General features: G+C 46.2%; 2 protein-coding genes across 4 annotated transcripts in view; one reads left to right on the forward strand and one right to left on the reverse strand.

Moving 5' to 3' along the window:
- Nucleotides 1–9,137, reverse strand: part of DCLRE1A (DNA cross-link repair 1A) — a 60,084-nt gene extending 50,947 nt beyond the window's left edge. The window contains exons 1-2 of one of the 3 annotated variants that reach the window (XM_029610450.1): nt 7,937–9,130; nt 7,369–7,552 (exon numbers count right to left, since the gene is read on the reverse strand). In XM_029610450.1, the coding sequence (XP_029466310.1) occupies nt 7,369–7,450 (82 nt within the window). In that variant the 5' untranslated portion in view covers nt 7,451–7,552; nt 7,937–9,130. Of the gene's footprint in view, nt 1–7,368 lie in introns of all 3 variants that reach the window. The other 2 variants (XM_029610449.1, XM_029610451.1) reach the window with 2 other exon arrangements.
- Nucleotides 9,138–9,250: 113 nt separating this feature from the next.
- Nucleotides 9,251–15,850, forward strand: part of NHLRC2 (NHL repeat containing 2) — a 167,858-nt gene continuing 161,258 nt past the window's right edge. The window contains exon 1 of the mRNA XM_029610452.1: nt 9,251–9,472. Coding sequence (XP_029466312.1) covers nt 9,313–9,472 — 160 coding nt within the window. The 5' untranslated portion in view covers nt 9,251–9,312. The remainder of the gene's footprint in view (nt 9,473–15,850) is intronic.

Raw genomic sequence — 15,850 nt, forward strand, 5'->3', positions numbered from 1 at the left:
AGGTCACAGAGAAAGGGAGTATTAGGCACAGGAAGGTTAAAGTGACTCGCCCATGATTGATGGTGTGCGATTAGACTGAAGGCGGGGAGAATAAAGTGACTTGCCCATGATAACAGCAGCAAAAGCCCCTACTTAAAAACCGGAGCTTAACCCTTGAGAATCCAGTGAGTAAGCTCGCTACATGCGAGCAGTCTTCTGGCTCTGTGAGCAGGAAAATATTCAGGCCAATACAACAGCCGGAAGGAAAAGCTACAAAGTGGTCAGAACGTGGGGCCTGCAAAACGTCCAGCACCAAATTAAGATTCCACAATGGAACCAGTAATCTCAAGGCAGGCCTAAGATGCTTCATTCCCTTCAAAAGGCAGGCCAGATCAGGAGGAGATGACAATGAAACACCATCGCCAGGCCTCTGAAACAGGCAAGAGCCTCAACCTGCACCTTCAAGGAATTAAGGGCCAAGCCTTTATTCAACCCATTCTGCAAAAAATCCAGAATGAGTAGGATCTTAACCGAACGAGGTAGAACACCCCGCTCCTCACCCCAGGCCTCAAAAACTCTCCAAACCCGCACATAAGCCAAGGAAGTGGAGAACTTGTGAGCGTAGTGTAACGTAGTAATCACCGCAGAGGAATAGCGAGCCTTCTCAAGGGCCAAACCGTAAGTCAGAATCGTGTCGGATTCCTCATGAAGAACCGGACCCTGCTGTAACAGATCCATGTGCGGTGGAAGCTGAAGAGGGGTCTTCACCAGGAGTTGTCGCAAATCTGCATACCACGGGTGCCTGGGCCAGTCCTGCGCCACCAGGAGTATTAGCCCCCTGTGACCCTTGATCTTGTGAATTATACTGCCCAGCAAGGCATAAAGCAATCTGTTTTCTTGGCCAGACCTGTACGAGAGTGTCAATTCCCAGGGACCACGGATCTCTCCTGCAACTGTAGAATCGAGGAACCGTCACAATTTGAGAAGTCGCCAGCAGGTCTAGGAACGGAAGGCCCTAGCGATCCACTATCAGCTGAAACGTCTCGGCTGACAACACCCACTCTCCTGGGTCCAGACTCTCCCTGCTGAGAAAATCTGCTCTTATGTTGTCTTTTCCTGCAATGTGAGAGGCCAAGATCATCTACAGATGACTTTCTGTCTATTCCATCAGCTGGTCTATTTCCTGCGACACTTGCGATTGATATAGGGCATCGTCATCAGGTTGCCTGACAGCACACGAACCACTTTATTCTGCAGCCTGTGGCTGAACTGCAAGCATGCCAGCCATACTGCCCAGGCGATTAATGTTTCAGCGGGATTCTTCGGCATTCCAGCGCCCCTGGGTCATTAACTCCAGACAGTGAGCCCCCCAACCGAGGAGACTCACATCTGTTGTGAGTACCAACCAGGTCAGAGAGGACAAGGGAACTCCCTTTCTCAGATGATCCTCCTGCAACCACCACTGGAGGTGGGAGTGGCAAGTGGAACCGAACCACATAATCCCGAGACTGCGGGTTCCAATGAGATAGAAAAGTGCGCTGAAGAGGACGCAAATGCGCCCTTGCCCACAGCACCACTTCTAGGGTAGCCGCCATCAAGCCGAGAACCTGTAGGTACAACCACACCATTGGGCGTACGGTGTTCATCAACTGATGCACTTGAGACATCAATCTCTAGATCTGAACTTCCAGTAGGAAAACTCTGTCCTGTGTCAAACCGGACCCCCAGATACTCCAACGACTGGGATGGTTGAAGATTGCTCTTGATCAGGTTCACCACCTAACTGAGCTCCTGCAACAAGGAGATCACCTTGTGTGTAACCAGGCGGCTCTCTGAGACTTGACTCGAATCAGCCAGTCATCCAAATACAGGTGCACCAGGATTCTCTCTTTTTGCAAGGCCGTTGGTATTACCACCATAACTTTGGAAAAGGTTCTGGGAGTGGTGGCTAGACCGAAACTGATAATGACACCCCAAAGCCCTCTAACTCTTCCCAACTGGCCAAAACGTCAATTAACCATTCATCACATGTGAGAAATCTGGGCGTTCTATTCGACAACCAACTAAACATGAAAAAATTCGTAAACACCACCACCAAAGAATGCTTCTTCAAATTACAGGTACTAAAAAAACTAAAACCACTCCTACACCTCCGAGACTTCCGCTTGGTGCTACAATCTATCATCCTATCCAAAGTGGATTACTGCAACTCCCTCCTTCTGGGTCTACCCGCCAACACAATTAAACCACTTCAGATGGTCCAGAACGTTGCTGCCAGGATCCTCACAAACACCAACAAAAGGGAACACATCACTCCCATCCTGCAAAACCTTCACTGGTTACCAGTCAAGTTCAGAATTCTCTTTAAAGCCCTTATGATGAGCCACAAGGCTTTGCACGATATCTCCCCTCTCAACCTAACATTCCAACTACGGCCGCACATTTCAAACAGACCCATCAGAAGAGCATACAAGGATACGCTATATACTCCACCGGCTAAAACCTCTTTAAGGAAGCGTGCCCTCTCCACAGCGGGTCCTCCCCTTTGGAACTCGCTCCCGCCGGACCTCCATCAAGAACACTGCCCTCAGGTTTTCAAAAAGAAACTGAAAACTTGGCTCTTCAGCCAGGCCTTTGCTGAGAGATAACCTGCGCACTTAGGCTTCCCAGGTTTATGTCCAACCATAGACCAGATCTGTGACTCTAATCCTCCCATCTACACCATCATTCCATACAGCCCCAGATCTCTGACTACTCCAGGAGACAAAGTCCTCACTAATCCTGTAACCTAGCCACGGACCCTCGCTCAGCTACAAACACCTTATGTTATATTATTATTATTGTAACCCATTTTACTTACTCATTATTAACCTTATGTTATATTATTATTATAACCCATTTTTACCTTCATTTCATTTATTATATTGTTATTTTACTATATCATTTTGTATTGCTAATGTCCCACTTGTTCATTGTTTTCAGCACATTCATATACTACTTGTCTTGCTAATGTTCCACATGTTCAGTGTTTTCGCATGTTCATTGTACCACTTGTTTCGCTGTATCCGCCCCTCGGCGACAGTTCAGTTTCATGTAAACCAGTGCGATATGTATCCTATACAGGAACATCAGTATATAAAAGCTAAAAATAAATAAAGTGTAGAAAGCGTTGGTGTTCCAATAGGATGGGAATATGAAAGTAAGCCTCTGACAGATCCAAGGAGGTCAGAAATTCCTTATAACAGAGTGTAAGGTTTCCATGCAAAAATGAGTCACCTTCAAGTGACAGTTGACCCTCTTGAGATCCAGGATGGGACAAAAGGAGCCCTCCTTTTTGGGCACAACAAAATAAATGGAATATCGCCCCATTCTTTCTTGAGACGTTGAGTATCAGAACCACAGCCCTCAGTCTGAGGAGCCTTTGAAGTGTGAACTCCACTGCCTGCTTCTTCTGCAGGGAATGGCTAGGGGACACCATGAACACATCCCAAGGAATACTGTGAAATTCCAGTGCATTCCCTTCTCCTATCATCTCCAGGACTCACTGGTCTGACGTGATCTCGACCCACCTCTGATAAAAGAAAGAGAGATGTCTTCCTATTTCCTGTTCCGGAAGGCAAACCTTCATTGGGAAGCTTGGGAAGATCCACCATCGGAGCCTGCTCCTCTCTTGGGCTGTCAGGGATGAAAGGACTGAGACCTACCGAAAGGCTGAGTCCGCTGAAAGGTCGTCCCTCTATAGGGACGAAAACACCTGGACCCCTGGAGACGATCCCTCATACCAAAGGGGCGCTGTAATTGTTTCTTATCCTCAGGACTCGCTCCCAAACAAGAGCGAGCCTGTAAAAGGCATCTTGGTAAGATTGGCTTTGGAGGGTGCGTCAGCTGATCAGTTTCGCAACCAGAGTTGATACCTGTCCGCTATCACCGAAGCCACTCCTCTGCCCGAGGTCGGGACCAAATCACAGCCTGCAAATGCTAAAAAGGAAGCAGCAAGCTCCAGAACCGCTCTGGAATTCCCTCCAGGGACACCAACCTCCTGAGAGAGAAGCAGGTAAGATCTCTCCACTAGGGCGCAACAGGAGGTAATCTGTAAAGTCATCGTCACTGCCTCAAAAGCTTGCTTAAGAATAGCCTCAATCCTTCTATCATGCACATCCTTCAAGGCCGCTCCTCCCTCTACGGGGATAGTCGTCCACTTGACACGGAAAACACAAAAGCTCTCTCACAGCTGGATCCAGGGGTTATAGGCCTTCCAATGTCTGACCCCCTTTAAAATTTGTCTCTGGGGTGTCCCATTCCAGATCAATCAATTCCTGGACGGCATCCATCACAGGGAAAAAACAAGAGGCTTTACGTAAGGAAACCAAAATGGGATTCTTTATGAAAGAACCTCATCATCGGTGCCATCCGGATTCCTGTCAGGAACAACCGCAGGGAGCCAGGGCAAGCCCCAGCACTTAAGCATAGGACTGGAAGAAGGAGGAGCCACGGGTTGAGCGTCTGACCGGATAGAAATGGGGGAAGCGGAGGACTGAGCCTGAAGAAAGGCTTGTAAGCCTTGAAAAATTCCACCCAAGAAAAAGCAGCCAGATCCAGACCAAGCCCAGAAGGAACTGGAGCTGGTCCCACAGAACCGCCCTCGCTAGCGGAGGAGCCAGTCAAGGGAGAACCAAGATCTGGCATCCCCCCAGTCAAGGCCATGAGCAACCCATCATCAGAATAGGAATGCGAGGAAGACAACTCTCCCTGAGTGTCTGAGCAGCACTGACAGAGGTTAGAAGCCAGGTCGGATGAGAAGCCTTAATATGACGGGCAACATAAATAGGAAGACGCTTAGGCTTCTTGCTTACTGGTACCTTCGCTGCGGTAAACTTGCAAAGGAACGGCTCGCACTCAAAGTGGAATGCGCACAAAAATTAAGCGCAGCAAGGCGTGTGCACAACGTGTGCGCCAAGGTAAGCTCAGAAACAGTGAATAAATTTTGTGCGCAGAAAAAACGAGAGCACAATGCGGGTGCAGAGCCAACGCACTGCACACACCGACAGCCTGTAGAGGGCAGCAGAACATGCACAAGAGCATGCAAAAACATCCGCCACGGCCTACTATGTGTTGTGCAAGAAAAAAGCCTAAGTGCAGGGCCTAGCTCACCGGGGAACACTCAACCTGCCAGGCTACCCATTTCCCCAACACGAAAGGGAGCGGGAACGTACGTCGGTACGGCACGCCGAGCATGGAGACCGGAAGAGGTCCTGAAACCCCTCTAACTGTCTCTGATTCAGGTAAAACGTTCTTTTTTTCTATTTTTAAACCTTACCTGAGCTCAGCGCTTACTGACTTAGTACAGAGATGGTCTCTGGCTGTGGGAAGAGAGGGCATCTGCCATCACCGCCACACTTGGCCTCCTGCACCTGCTGCTTTTCAGCTGAACTAGCAGCTAAGTTCACGCTGGGAAACCCAGCTACCGGACCAAGGCACAGCTCTGAGGGACCATGGAAATCACCTCAGGAATTCTCAGCTAGGGGAGGGACCTTTAGGTATCAGTGCAAGAGAGCGGGGCTTTCTTATTCTGAATTTATAATTTCAAATTTCTCCTTCCAAAAAGCTTGAAGCAATCCCCATAGGGAGATACATATCCACCATCTGCTGGAGACGGAGAATACCGGTAGACTGGGGTCACTGGAGGAGAATATGTACTGTGACATCAGCTTACTCCATCTCCATCTGCTGACAGGGGAGCATAAACCACTGGTCCTGAGTCCTTCTGTCTACACGCTAAGAAAATGAAGATTGTACCAAGCCTGGAGCATTAATTTGATTGGACATGAAACAAATATAATAAATAAATAGTGCATTGTATTCTTGGGATTGTAAAGTGCACAGGGCACTGCTGATCAGGGCAGACATGAACTTTGCACTGAAGATGTGACTGTGAGCTGGCACACACTCACAGTCCCTGTGCCAGCCACTCTTCCTCCTCCCTTTTCAAATGGAAACACTCAGGAGGAGGGAGAGGGGCTGTCCCGGGGTCTGTGAGCATGTGCCAGCTGGTATATAAATTCCACATAAAAAGGAGAAATACACAATGGCTCATTTGTTTTTTTTTTCCCCAACATATTTCTGTTCCAAGTAGGGGAGTTGCGAGAATTATATTACCAAAGAAATGTGGCTATTTTAAAAGTTGCTAAAACCCCCCAAAACAAACTAAGCTTAAGGTGGTTGAAATTTCACTTAATAATATTGCCTACAGCCCAACAACTGGTTAAGCCAATTATCAGTATTTTACAGATATTGGTACCAAGAGGTAGAACAGAATCCAGGCACCTATTCTAGACATTCCAGCTTACTACCTGGAACTGTCATAACCAAACTTACAATAGTATCTATTTATTTATTTCTTCTATTTATATATCACCCAATTCCAGGCTTAAGAACATAAGAAAGTCCATGCTGGGTCAGACCAAGGTCCATCAAGCCCAGCATCCTGTCTCCAACCATGGCCAGTCTAGGTCACAAGTACCGGCAGATCCCAAGAAGTAGATCTGTCTCCTGATACTCACTCCCAGGGATAGTAGTGCCTTTCTTTAGTCTCCCTGGCTAATAATGTGTTATGGACTTTTCCTCCAGGAACTTGTTCAAACTTCTTTTAAATGCCGCTGTGCTAGTTGCCTTTGCCCAGGTCCTCTGAAATACATTCCACAGCTTGATTATGCATGAAGTACTTTCTACAATTTGTTAGTTTCATGGAGTCTCCTCTTATTTTAATATTTTTTGAAAGGGTAAAATAAAACCGCCCGCTAAAGTCCCTTAGGCCACTTCAAGATCTAGAATGCCATCTGACTATGCTGATCAGCTGTTTCAAAATCCATTCCCACTTCCAGAATGCCCACTGCAAGCACACCTGCACACGTTTGAACCTGTGTGCCAGAACATCCTTCACACCCCCTCCCCCAACCCACCAGGAAGCTTCCAGCAAAATGCATGCATCTGAGCCATCATGTGTTTCTCCATGTTTTAACGGAATTGGCTTACTAATAAAATCATTGCTCAATTCTTTGGGAGTCAAGTCCACAATGTACTGCAGCTCAACTATCTATAGGGTGTCTGTTGTTTCTGACCTGGCTACAGTTCATACATCTGTGCCAGGCCAGTTACTGTTTCACTTCTCCATAGAACTCACAACGCTGTGTCCTGTTTCACCATCCCTGTTTCCATGTTCATTGCTCATGTCAGTTATCAAACTGCCATGGAAACGAATGGCTTTATACTGTAAGCACTTCAGCGTACTAACCTCCCATAACTATTACATTGTAGTCTTGTCCAGTGCTAACTAAAAGAAATACCTAATTAGTTCCTTAGAAATTAATCTATTTCTCACTGTGCTCTTACCCTTGTCTGTGCATCCTGGAGTATCCAAGCATTCTGCAACATGCCACCGAGGAGTCTGTACTAACAATATAGAGAAAGGCATTTGGCAGCTTGGGCAGTGTCCTTCATAAACAGGTCGCGTGTTCTGAGGACTTGGTTTCTTGACAGAAGATCTGCTTTGCTTAGCTGAACTTGCTACGCTTTCCTGAGAAGGTGACAGAAAATAGTCTCTCCGTTTATTTACGTTCTGGTCAGATATTCTGCGCTGCTCAGTAACTTTCCGCTTCTCAGACTTTTCCTTGTTTCCTGAAGCCCTTTTACATTTTTTGGTGCTATTTTCTTTGGATGCGCGTTCTCCATCCTTTGTCTTCTTCCCAGACTGAGTAAATTCTTCTATATGGTTACCCATTCCCTCCTTATTTGCTGATTTCTGCTTCCTAATTGATTTATACTCCCAAATGTCATCTTCCACCAATCCATGTTCTGACATATCAAAAAAGTGCACCATAAAAAAAAAAAAATATATATATATATATATTTCAAGTACTCGTATTTTAGTGTGAATGCTGTTTTCTAACATGTGATATACCTTTACGTGCAATCCAGCGTATGTCAAAGTTCTTCATTGGATCAAGAAGTTGCAGGTCAAGCCCATTCATGGTCCTAGACATAACAGCTGGAGAGGTGCAGGCCCTACCTGGGTTTCTTTTTATACCGTATGCCTAGTGTGGCTCTTACACACACACAAAGCTTCATTCAAGCTGAAGCCTGGCCCCTGATCCGATGCAGCAGGTCAGGCAGGCCGGGTCTGCACGAGGATTATGAATGAGGACAGTCCGAACAGAAAGGCCATGAGCATTGACAATGGCCCATCCCTCAAGGTCGGCGCCGGCTGATCCGAAAGACCCGCCGCTTTCTCCTCCCGGGCCCAGAACCGCCGGCGACGAGGGGACTGTGTGTTCGCCAGCGCACTTTCCGCGCCCCCTTAAAACCAACGACAACCACCCAAATCCCGACATAATTCAGTCTTCAGCCTCCCGCGTCAGAGAAAATACTAAAGCTGCGAGCGCTGCCCTTTTCTGTCTTTTTTTTATTTTTAACGCAATTTCCCCCTCTCCGATAGCGCGAGCCTCTGTAGCGAATGTGCGGTTTGCTTTCGCAAGGCTGCGCAGGCCGGACCGGAAGCAGCGGGACCGTCGGCGCCCACGCGGGCTGAGTGCTGGGGGGGGACGGCAGGATTTACTCCCTGCGGGGCGATAAAATGAGACACTTAGGGCAGAGGAGATTCCCCGGTCACGTTATGCAAATCAGTTGTACGATGTATATTCGAAATAACGCGCGGAGGAATAGGCGCCTGTACAGTTAGCTGTAGCCCCCATTGGACTTGCTAATTTTATAATTTCTTCGTTGATTTGTATGTGATTTATGACTATGTAAACGGCACAGGCATTTGGCGTACATAAACGTATTAATAAAGATATGATTGACTTCATAAGAAAGAATGCACTCAAATTTAGAAGTGCAATATCTCGGGAAATTAAAATAGCTGTATATCTTTTTTAAAGAAATAATCTTTTTGAGAATGTTGTCAGACTTTTTATATATGTTAGAGAAGGACCTTGAAAATTGAGTTACATCTCTTAAGTGAGGCTAACTAGAGAAAGAGAAAAAAAAATCGATTCATTTCACGCTGGAGTTTTCTCCTACATGGCATAAGGCTGCACAGCCCTCCACCTGCGAATCTACTGGACCAGCAAAAGATCGTTTTCCTACAAATAAACAGATCCTGTCATGCTATTAGTTTGTCTTCCAAAAAAAAAGAAATAAAAGCAGAAGAATTATTTCTCTCAAAGGGTTCCCCCCAGCATCATTAAAAAAAAAAATAATTGCAGGGAAGCGCAGCGTTTCAAGGGGTGGCGAATCTGCGGCGGCGAAAGCGCAGGCGGCCGGGCCCTGTAGCGGGACATGGCGGCCCCCTGTAGCCTCCCCGACCTGCTGGCGCTACAGACGCCGCTGGACACTGCCCTGCACTCCGCCGCCTCGCCGGCCGAGAGAGAGGAGCTGGTGCGCCGGTACCTGGCGGAGGTGGACGGGCTGCGGCTCCGCGTCCCCGACTTTGCACCGGGTAGGTGGAGAGGGGTGGGGCCCGGCCTGCGCCAGGAATAACTTTTAGATCTGGAAGAGCACAAGTCGTTTGGAAAAATGGGCTGCGTTTCAGAGCTGGAACGTGGATGTCAAATAAGCCACGGTGGGGCTAAGCCAACTCTGTTGTGATACCTTATGTAGTTAGAAAACGCTGACACCTTGCGGGGGCGGGGGGGTACTTAGAATAGTTTTCTTTTGCAGTACGGCCCTCCCAGTCTGCCTGGTCCCTAAGCAGAATTATTACTGTTAATTGCTGTAAGAAGCGTATGCGGATGTGCATATCGTTTAAAGGTGGCCCTAAGTGCCCCAGCTACCCTACTCTGATTGCTTGCTGCTTTACTCAGATGAGATCGGCCTTCTGAACTCCCACCTGGGATAAATAAATATGTATTGTATACAGGAACTTCCGGTATATAAAAACCAAAAATAAATAAATAAAATAGTGAGGTTGCTCCGTTAACAAACCTATACAAAATTAATAGAAGGTGATCGTTTTTAACTTAATACATTTCTTGACTACCTTTCAAGCACTGGTTTCTGAAACTGTATAGAACTAAGACAATTCATCAAAATGCGATAATAATGCACGGATAACGCCTGTGTGATTAGGGTAATTTTAGAATTACTGCACCTCCCGTGGTAAACTTTTCACCGCTGCTCTACTTCCTATTTCACAGCTCAGAGAGAGAGAGACTATCTATAAGGCTTTCATAGTAATCAAGTATTTATATCTCTATAGGAGGGGCCTCTAATAGCTCTAGGTGAGGTGTTAGTGGTAGTTTAGGGGCCAGTTTTTCATGTAGAGTGAGACATACGAACAGCACAGTACACCTCGGTGAAGATTTGATGTCATTTGGAGAGAGGAAAAGTCTCACAAAGATGCCATTTTTACTATGTTCTCTCACCCTAGCTTAATGGACAACAGGGGATCATCATGCTAGGGTGAGATAACATAGTACAAATTTTTGTCACTCCAAATGAAATAAAATCTTCACTGAGGTGTACTGTGCTGTTGGTATGTCTCACTCTACATGAAAACTGGCCCCTAAACCAACGCCTCACCTCAAGCTATAGGCATATAAATAGTTGCATAATGTGAAGGCCTCCTCAAACCTCAAAGTGTGTGTGTGTGTCTCTCTCTCAGAAATGGCCGAAATTTGCTAGGAAAAAAGATGTAGTTAAAACCGTGCAGTTGTGCCGTACTATAGCATTATTAGTGCATGCGTAAACTTATCATTGTGTTAAATGCCATAACATATTTTGAGTTTTTGGGTACTTGCCAGGTTCTTATGGCCTGGATTGGCCACTGTTGGAAACAGGATGCTGGGCTTGGTGGACCCTTGGTCTGACCCAATATGGCATGTTCTTATGATGAATGACCCTGATAATTCAAAATGTTGACACTGATGTTCAATGCTCTTCAAGGAGTTGGGCCTATCTATTTGAATGAACGACACCTCAAAATTGAAAAATGCTGTCTGATGTTCTCTACGTCCGTCATGCATGTCTGGTTCAAAGTTGCGAGCGGGTTTTTTCGGTGACCCGGCCAATTTTGCAGAATTCCTTATCGGAATCGTGCATCTAATTACGAGCACGAAAACATTCAGGAATTTGCTCAAGACATTTTTATTTCAGCAGGCATTGGCTTAGGTCTATGAACGGGTTGTGTATTTGCTGTTTTGGTATATATTAGGTCACAATGTGTATTATGTGTAATTTTATTTATGAGCGTTTCTATATTGTTCATCACCTAAGGCTGTGGCTGTAGGTCACATATACCTTTCTTAAAAAACATGGGCTTGCACTGAAATACCCAACTATTTATGGGCTTTCCATTTCATTAAAAAAAGAAAAATATAATAAAAAAGTCTCCGCAAGGTCCTGTAGCCCCTCTCCTGCCTAGTACGAAAGGTGAGAGGCCCAGGCTTAGCAGTTGGACTGAGCTGAGTCCAGCCAGGGCCAGGAACGTCCCCAGCCTCCATTTACCCTTTCCATGGGGTTCTCTCGGCGAAAAGGGCAGGAGCAATGCCAACTCACCCCTGCCTGCTTCACTGAGCCTTTAAAAGTGGTACTGGTGGCCCTGAGGCTGGTGCCATTTGGTTTGACTTATTTAGGGGGCTGGGAGGAGGGATCAGAGGGACCAAGGAAGGCCCCAGGGATGGGCTTGACTCAGGCCCTATGGTTTCTTTTGCGTGATGGGAGGGGGTTTGGAGGGGCCCAGTTTTCTTCCTGAAGGTCTTCGAGAAGTCTTCTTTTGCTGGGAGGTTTGGTTCTTTTAATACGTGTGGGTTCTTTATTCTTTTCAGTTCAGGGAAATAAACCGAACTAAAAAACAAAAAAATCTCCCCAAACAAACCTTTTTGTTCAGCACATTCCTAATGAAATGCTTTCCTTATACATGCTCTCCAGACCACTAAGATCCTCAGTCGGATCCTCAGTCTCAGTGCCATCATCAAAAGATGTTTTGTGTCTGTAAATTGCTTTGAGGCATTAAAAAAAAGAAAAGAAAGAAAAAAAGAAGGCGATATATAAATGTAAATAAATCAAAGTACATCTGGAGCAGCCTCCCACAAGAGCTTTGTCAAATACACTACAAACTGCTTCAGGAAGCAAATAAAAGCCTGGCTCTTCTGCCCAACCCAGAGCTAGCTCAGAGGTGGTAAACTGCCTAGCATGACATCGCAGGCCTTCAACCTGCTTCTACCAGCTAATGATGTTTGTTTTTTGAGTCAGTCACAAGTATTTCTGGTAGATTAGCTGATGAGCTTAGTCAGTGTTTGTTGATCTATTTAAAATGAGTCCTAAGGTACACCTTTTTTATTGCCAAACTGTAATGTGATTTTTGCAGCTATTCTAATCTTATACACCTTTTTCCTCATGGTGAAACTGCTAACGACCTCTGTTTATAGGCTGCTTTGAGTGAATTTCGTATTCAGAAAGGCTAATAAATAATCAATAAATGGGGCTTATAGAGTCATGCTGCCCGATATCTACTTTGAATTGCTTCCATTAATTTGAAAACACTAAAGGCCGCATTTTAAAATGGCCAGGCAGGCGCCGCGTGCATTTTCAAAAGGGTCTGGCCACGCGCGTAAGTGGCAGACTGGGGGGTGTGGTCTGGGTGGGGCGGGGCAGGATGGAGGCCAGCCTGGACAGCAGTCAGTCACTGTCCCAGGGAAGTGCGCGCTAGCAGTCGGCCGGCGCGCGCAAACTACGTCCGCTCCAGGGGAGCAGTAAGTAAAAAAAATAAAAAAATATGTTTAGTTAGGTAGGGGTCGGGTTGGAGAGAGGAAAGGGAAAAACGGTTGGGTATGGGGGTATGGAAGTTCCCTCCCAGTCCGCTCTTTAATTGGAGCGGACTGGGAGGGAACTGGGGGAGGCCCAATTACGTCACTGCACGTAATTTTCTAAAATTCACCGCCCCCCCCAGCGCGTGCCCACGGATTTTACAACATGCGCACGCATCTTACAAAATCCACGTGTCCATCTGTACGTGCTGGGAACCACGCGCACCTTTTAAAATCTACGCCTGTGCCGTATTACTGTGTCCCTGGCTGTCGCTCCTTTTTTCTTGACACACAGCCACACAAAGTATGAGGACACATAAGTACAGTAAGCCTGCTCAATTTGATTTCTGTTACATGGCCACAGACCTCAGTTGAGTCTTCTTCCCAGTTAAGGATCCTCTATGCTTAGCAGAGGCTTTACCTTCATAGCCTCGCCTCTAAGGATCCTTCCTCGGTGCTGAGCCCCGACTTTCTTGAATTCTGTTAACGGTTGTTATCTCTACCACCTCCCTTCACCTCCTTCTGGTGAATAAAAGATTTTCTGAGTCTTTTCCAGTGTTTCTCAACCAGTGCGCTACAGAAAAGTCACCACTGTCTGATTCTCCTATCCAGAGCAGCACCTGGGCCCTGCTCTCGGCACTTCATGGCAACGGTTCTGAAACGTGAGAGCTCCTTTCTGAGAAGACGTGGCATCATGCATGCCTCTTTTTCCTGGAGCGTGGGAGTTAACGGGCAGCATACGGGCATGGATGATCAGTACACAGTGCCACAGCGCCTCCTCCCTGTCTTATCCCCAGGCTGAGCGTGCACTCACTCGGAGTGTTGGGAACAGCGGCTGCAGCCACGGTAACTAACTGAGCCAGCTGACCACGTTTTCCTGATGTCTTCCTTCTCCTGCCCTAGCTTGTAGAGGGAACTGCTCTATCGTGATGGGCTCATGTGTGTCTTATCCCCACTCTCCATTTATTTTAAAATTTGCAAGAGCAAGTGGTGGGGCTTTCGGTGCTTCCCTATTTGTTTTGCCATGCGAACCCTCTCCGTGTGCGCTACTTGCCAAGTGGAGGCTGGCGTGCCACGCAACATTTTTGTTAATGCGGGTTGCTTTGGCTTGAAAAGTTTGGGAACTGGCCCACCCCTTGGAGCCTTATACTGTGACTTGTTCTAGAACTTCTTTTGCATTGTTTATACCTTTGTGATATTTCAAATGTCTCCATCGTATTTCCCCCCCCCCCCCCCCCTCATAAGAACATGCCATACTTGGTCAGACCAAGGGTCCATCAAGCCCAGCATCCTGTTTCCAACAGTGGCCAATCCAGGCCACAAGAACCTGGCAAGTACCCAAAAACTAAGTCTATTCCATGTAACCATTGCTAATGGCAGTGGCTATTCTCTAAGTGAACTTAATAGCAGGTAATGGACTTCTCCTTCAAGAACTTATCCAATCCTTTTTTAAACACCGCTATACTAACTGCACTAACCACATCCTCTGGCAACAAATTCCAGAGTTTAATTGTGCGTTGAGTAAAAAAGAACTTTCTCCAATTAGTTTTAAATGTGCCCCATGCTAACTTCATGGAGTGCCCCCTAGTCCTTCTATTATCCGAAAGAGTAAATAACCGATTCACATCTACCCGTTCTAGACCTCTCATGATTTTAAACACCTCTATCATATCCCCCCTCAGTCGTCTCTTCTCCAAGCTGAACAGCTCTAACCTCTTCAGCCTTTCCTCATAGGGGAGCTGTTCCATCCCCTTATCATTTTGGTCGCCCTTCTCTGTACCCTCTCCTCTCGGGTTTGGGTCCTTAAAACCTCATTTCATGTTTATTGGGTAGATTCTAGCCCAGCCTTTCTCAACCTGTCTACTACGGAGGAACCCTTGAAATAATTTTCGGGTCAGCTCATGGTGTGTTAGTGTGTTCAGTAAGTTGTAGATGTAATAGTCCAATAATAATTGTCAGTGCTCTTGAGTAGAGAATGACATTTTTCTGTGGATCTGTTTGTTTTGGGCCAACTTGTTAGCATCCTCCTTTTCTTTAGTATCTCTTCCATAAATTTTAAAAACTCTTGATCTCTTTTATAGTCCTATCCTTGCAAAAAACAAGTTATTTTTGAAACTAAAAATAAAGAGTGACATTTCCTTCTTTACTGTGAAACCTGTGCTTGTTTGTTGCTGTACAAATACTTAATCCTGTGTCGATTTCATCTTCACTTCAAATGAGATGATTTCTGTCCCGACTCTCGACGCTGGTTAAACAAGGAAAAGCTTTGCTCTCGCATGTAAGAAGCTGAAAACTGCAGCAAAACGTTCATTGCTTTCCTGTGAATGGCAGGGTGGCGCTCAAAGTTCAAGAAAGTGTTTATTTCTTTTTGGTCCTGATCTCTCGCGGAGCCCCTGACGACCTCTCGAGGAACCCCAGGATGCCACTGAACCTGGTTGAGAAAGGCTGCTATAGACATCAGGATGGCCTTTTTCTAGACCACCTCTACTCTTATTTGTATCCATTTGGAGGTATGGCCTCCAGAACTGAAAGCCGTATCTTAGATCAGGTCTTGCCACCAATTTATACATAAGCATTATATTAGGATTAATAAGCAACACATATCAAATATTAGTATCAGTTCGGAAAGAATATTGGGCAGTGTGCCATCTAATCATGTTACTTGCCATAGTGGACTTCACAGAGACTTCACATACTAACCTGAACTCACTTAAATTTCAGGGATGAAATAAACCATGTCCTATAGTCTCGGGCTAGTTTACTTTTTATTGAACAGCACTGTTGGAGAGAGATTAATCGACCACTTGCCTAAAAACACAATAAAGTAGCTATGTTGTTAAAACACTTGTGAATACGGAAAGAAGAACATGGCCCCAAGATAGTTGACTTGGTTAGAAACTGGTTGAGTTTCAGAGGATAGAGGGCAGTGGTAAATGGAGTCCGAGCCGAGGAAAGTGGTGTTATTAGGGATTGGTCCTAGCAGAACCGGATGTTGGGTGAAAAGCTCCCCTCCCTCAACTGCTGGCATCCCCCCTCTTTGGCCGCAGCAGAATAGGATCTGCCGAAGCCAC

The sequence above is a fragment of the Rhinatrema bivittatum genome, chromosome 7 (genome assembly GCF_901001135.1).
Source record: "Rhinatrema bivittatum chromosome 7, aRhiBiv1.1, whole genome shotgun sequence".
Classification (NCBI taxonomy): domain Eukaryota; kingdom Metazoa; phylum Chordata; class Amphibia; order Gymnophiona; family Rhinatrematidae; genus Rhinatrema; species Rhinatrema bivittatum.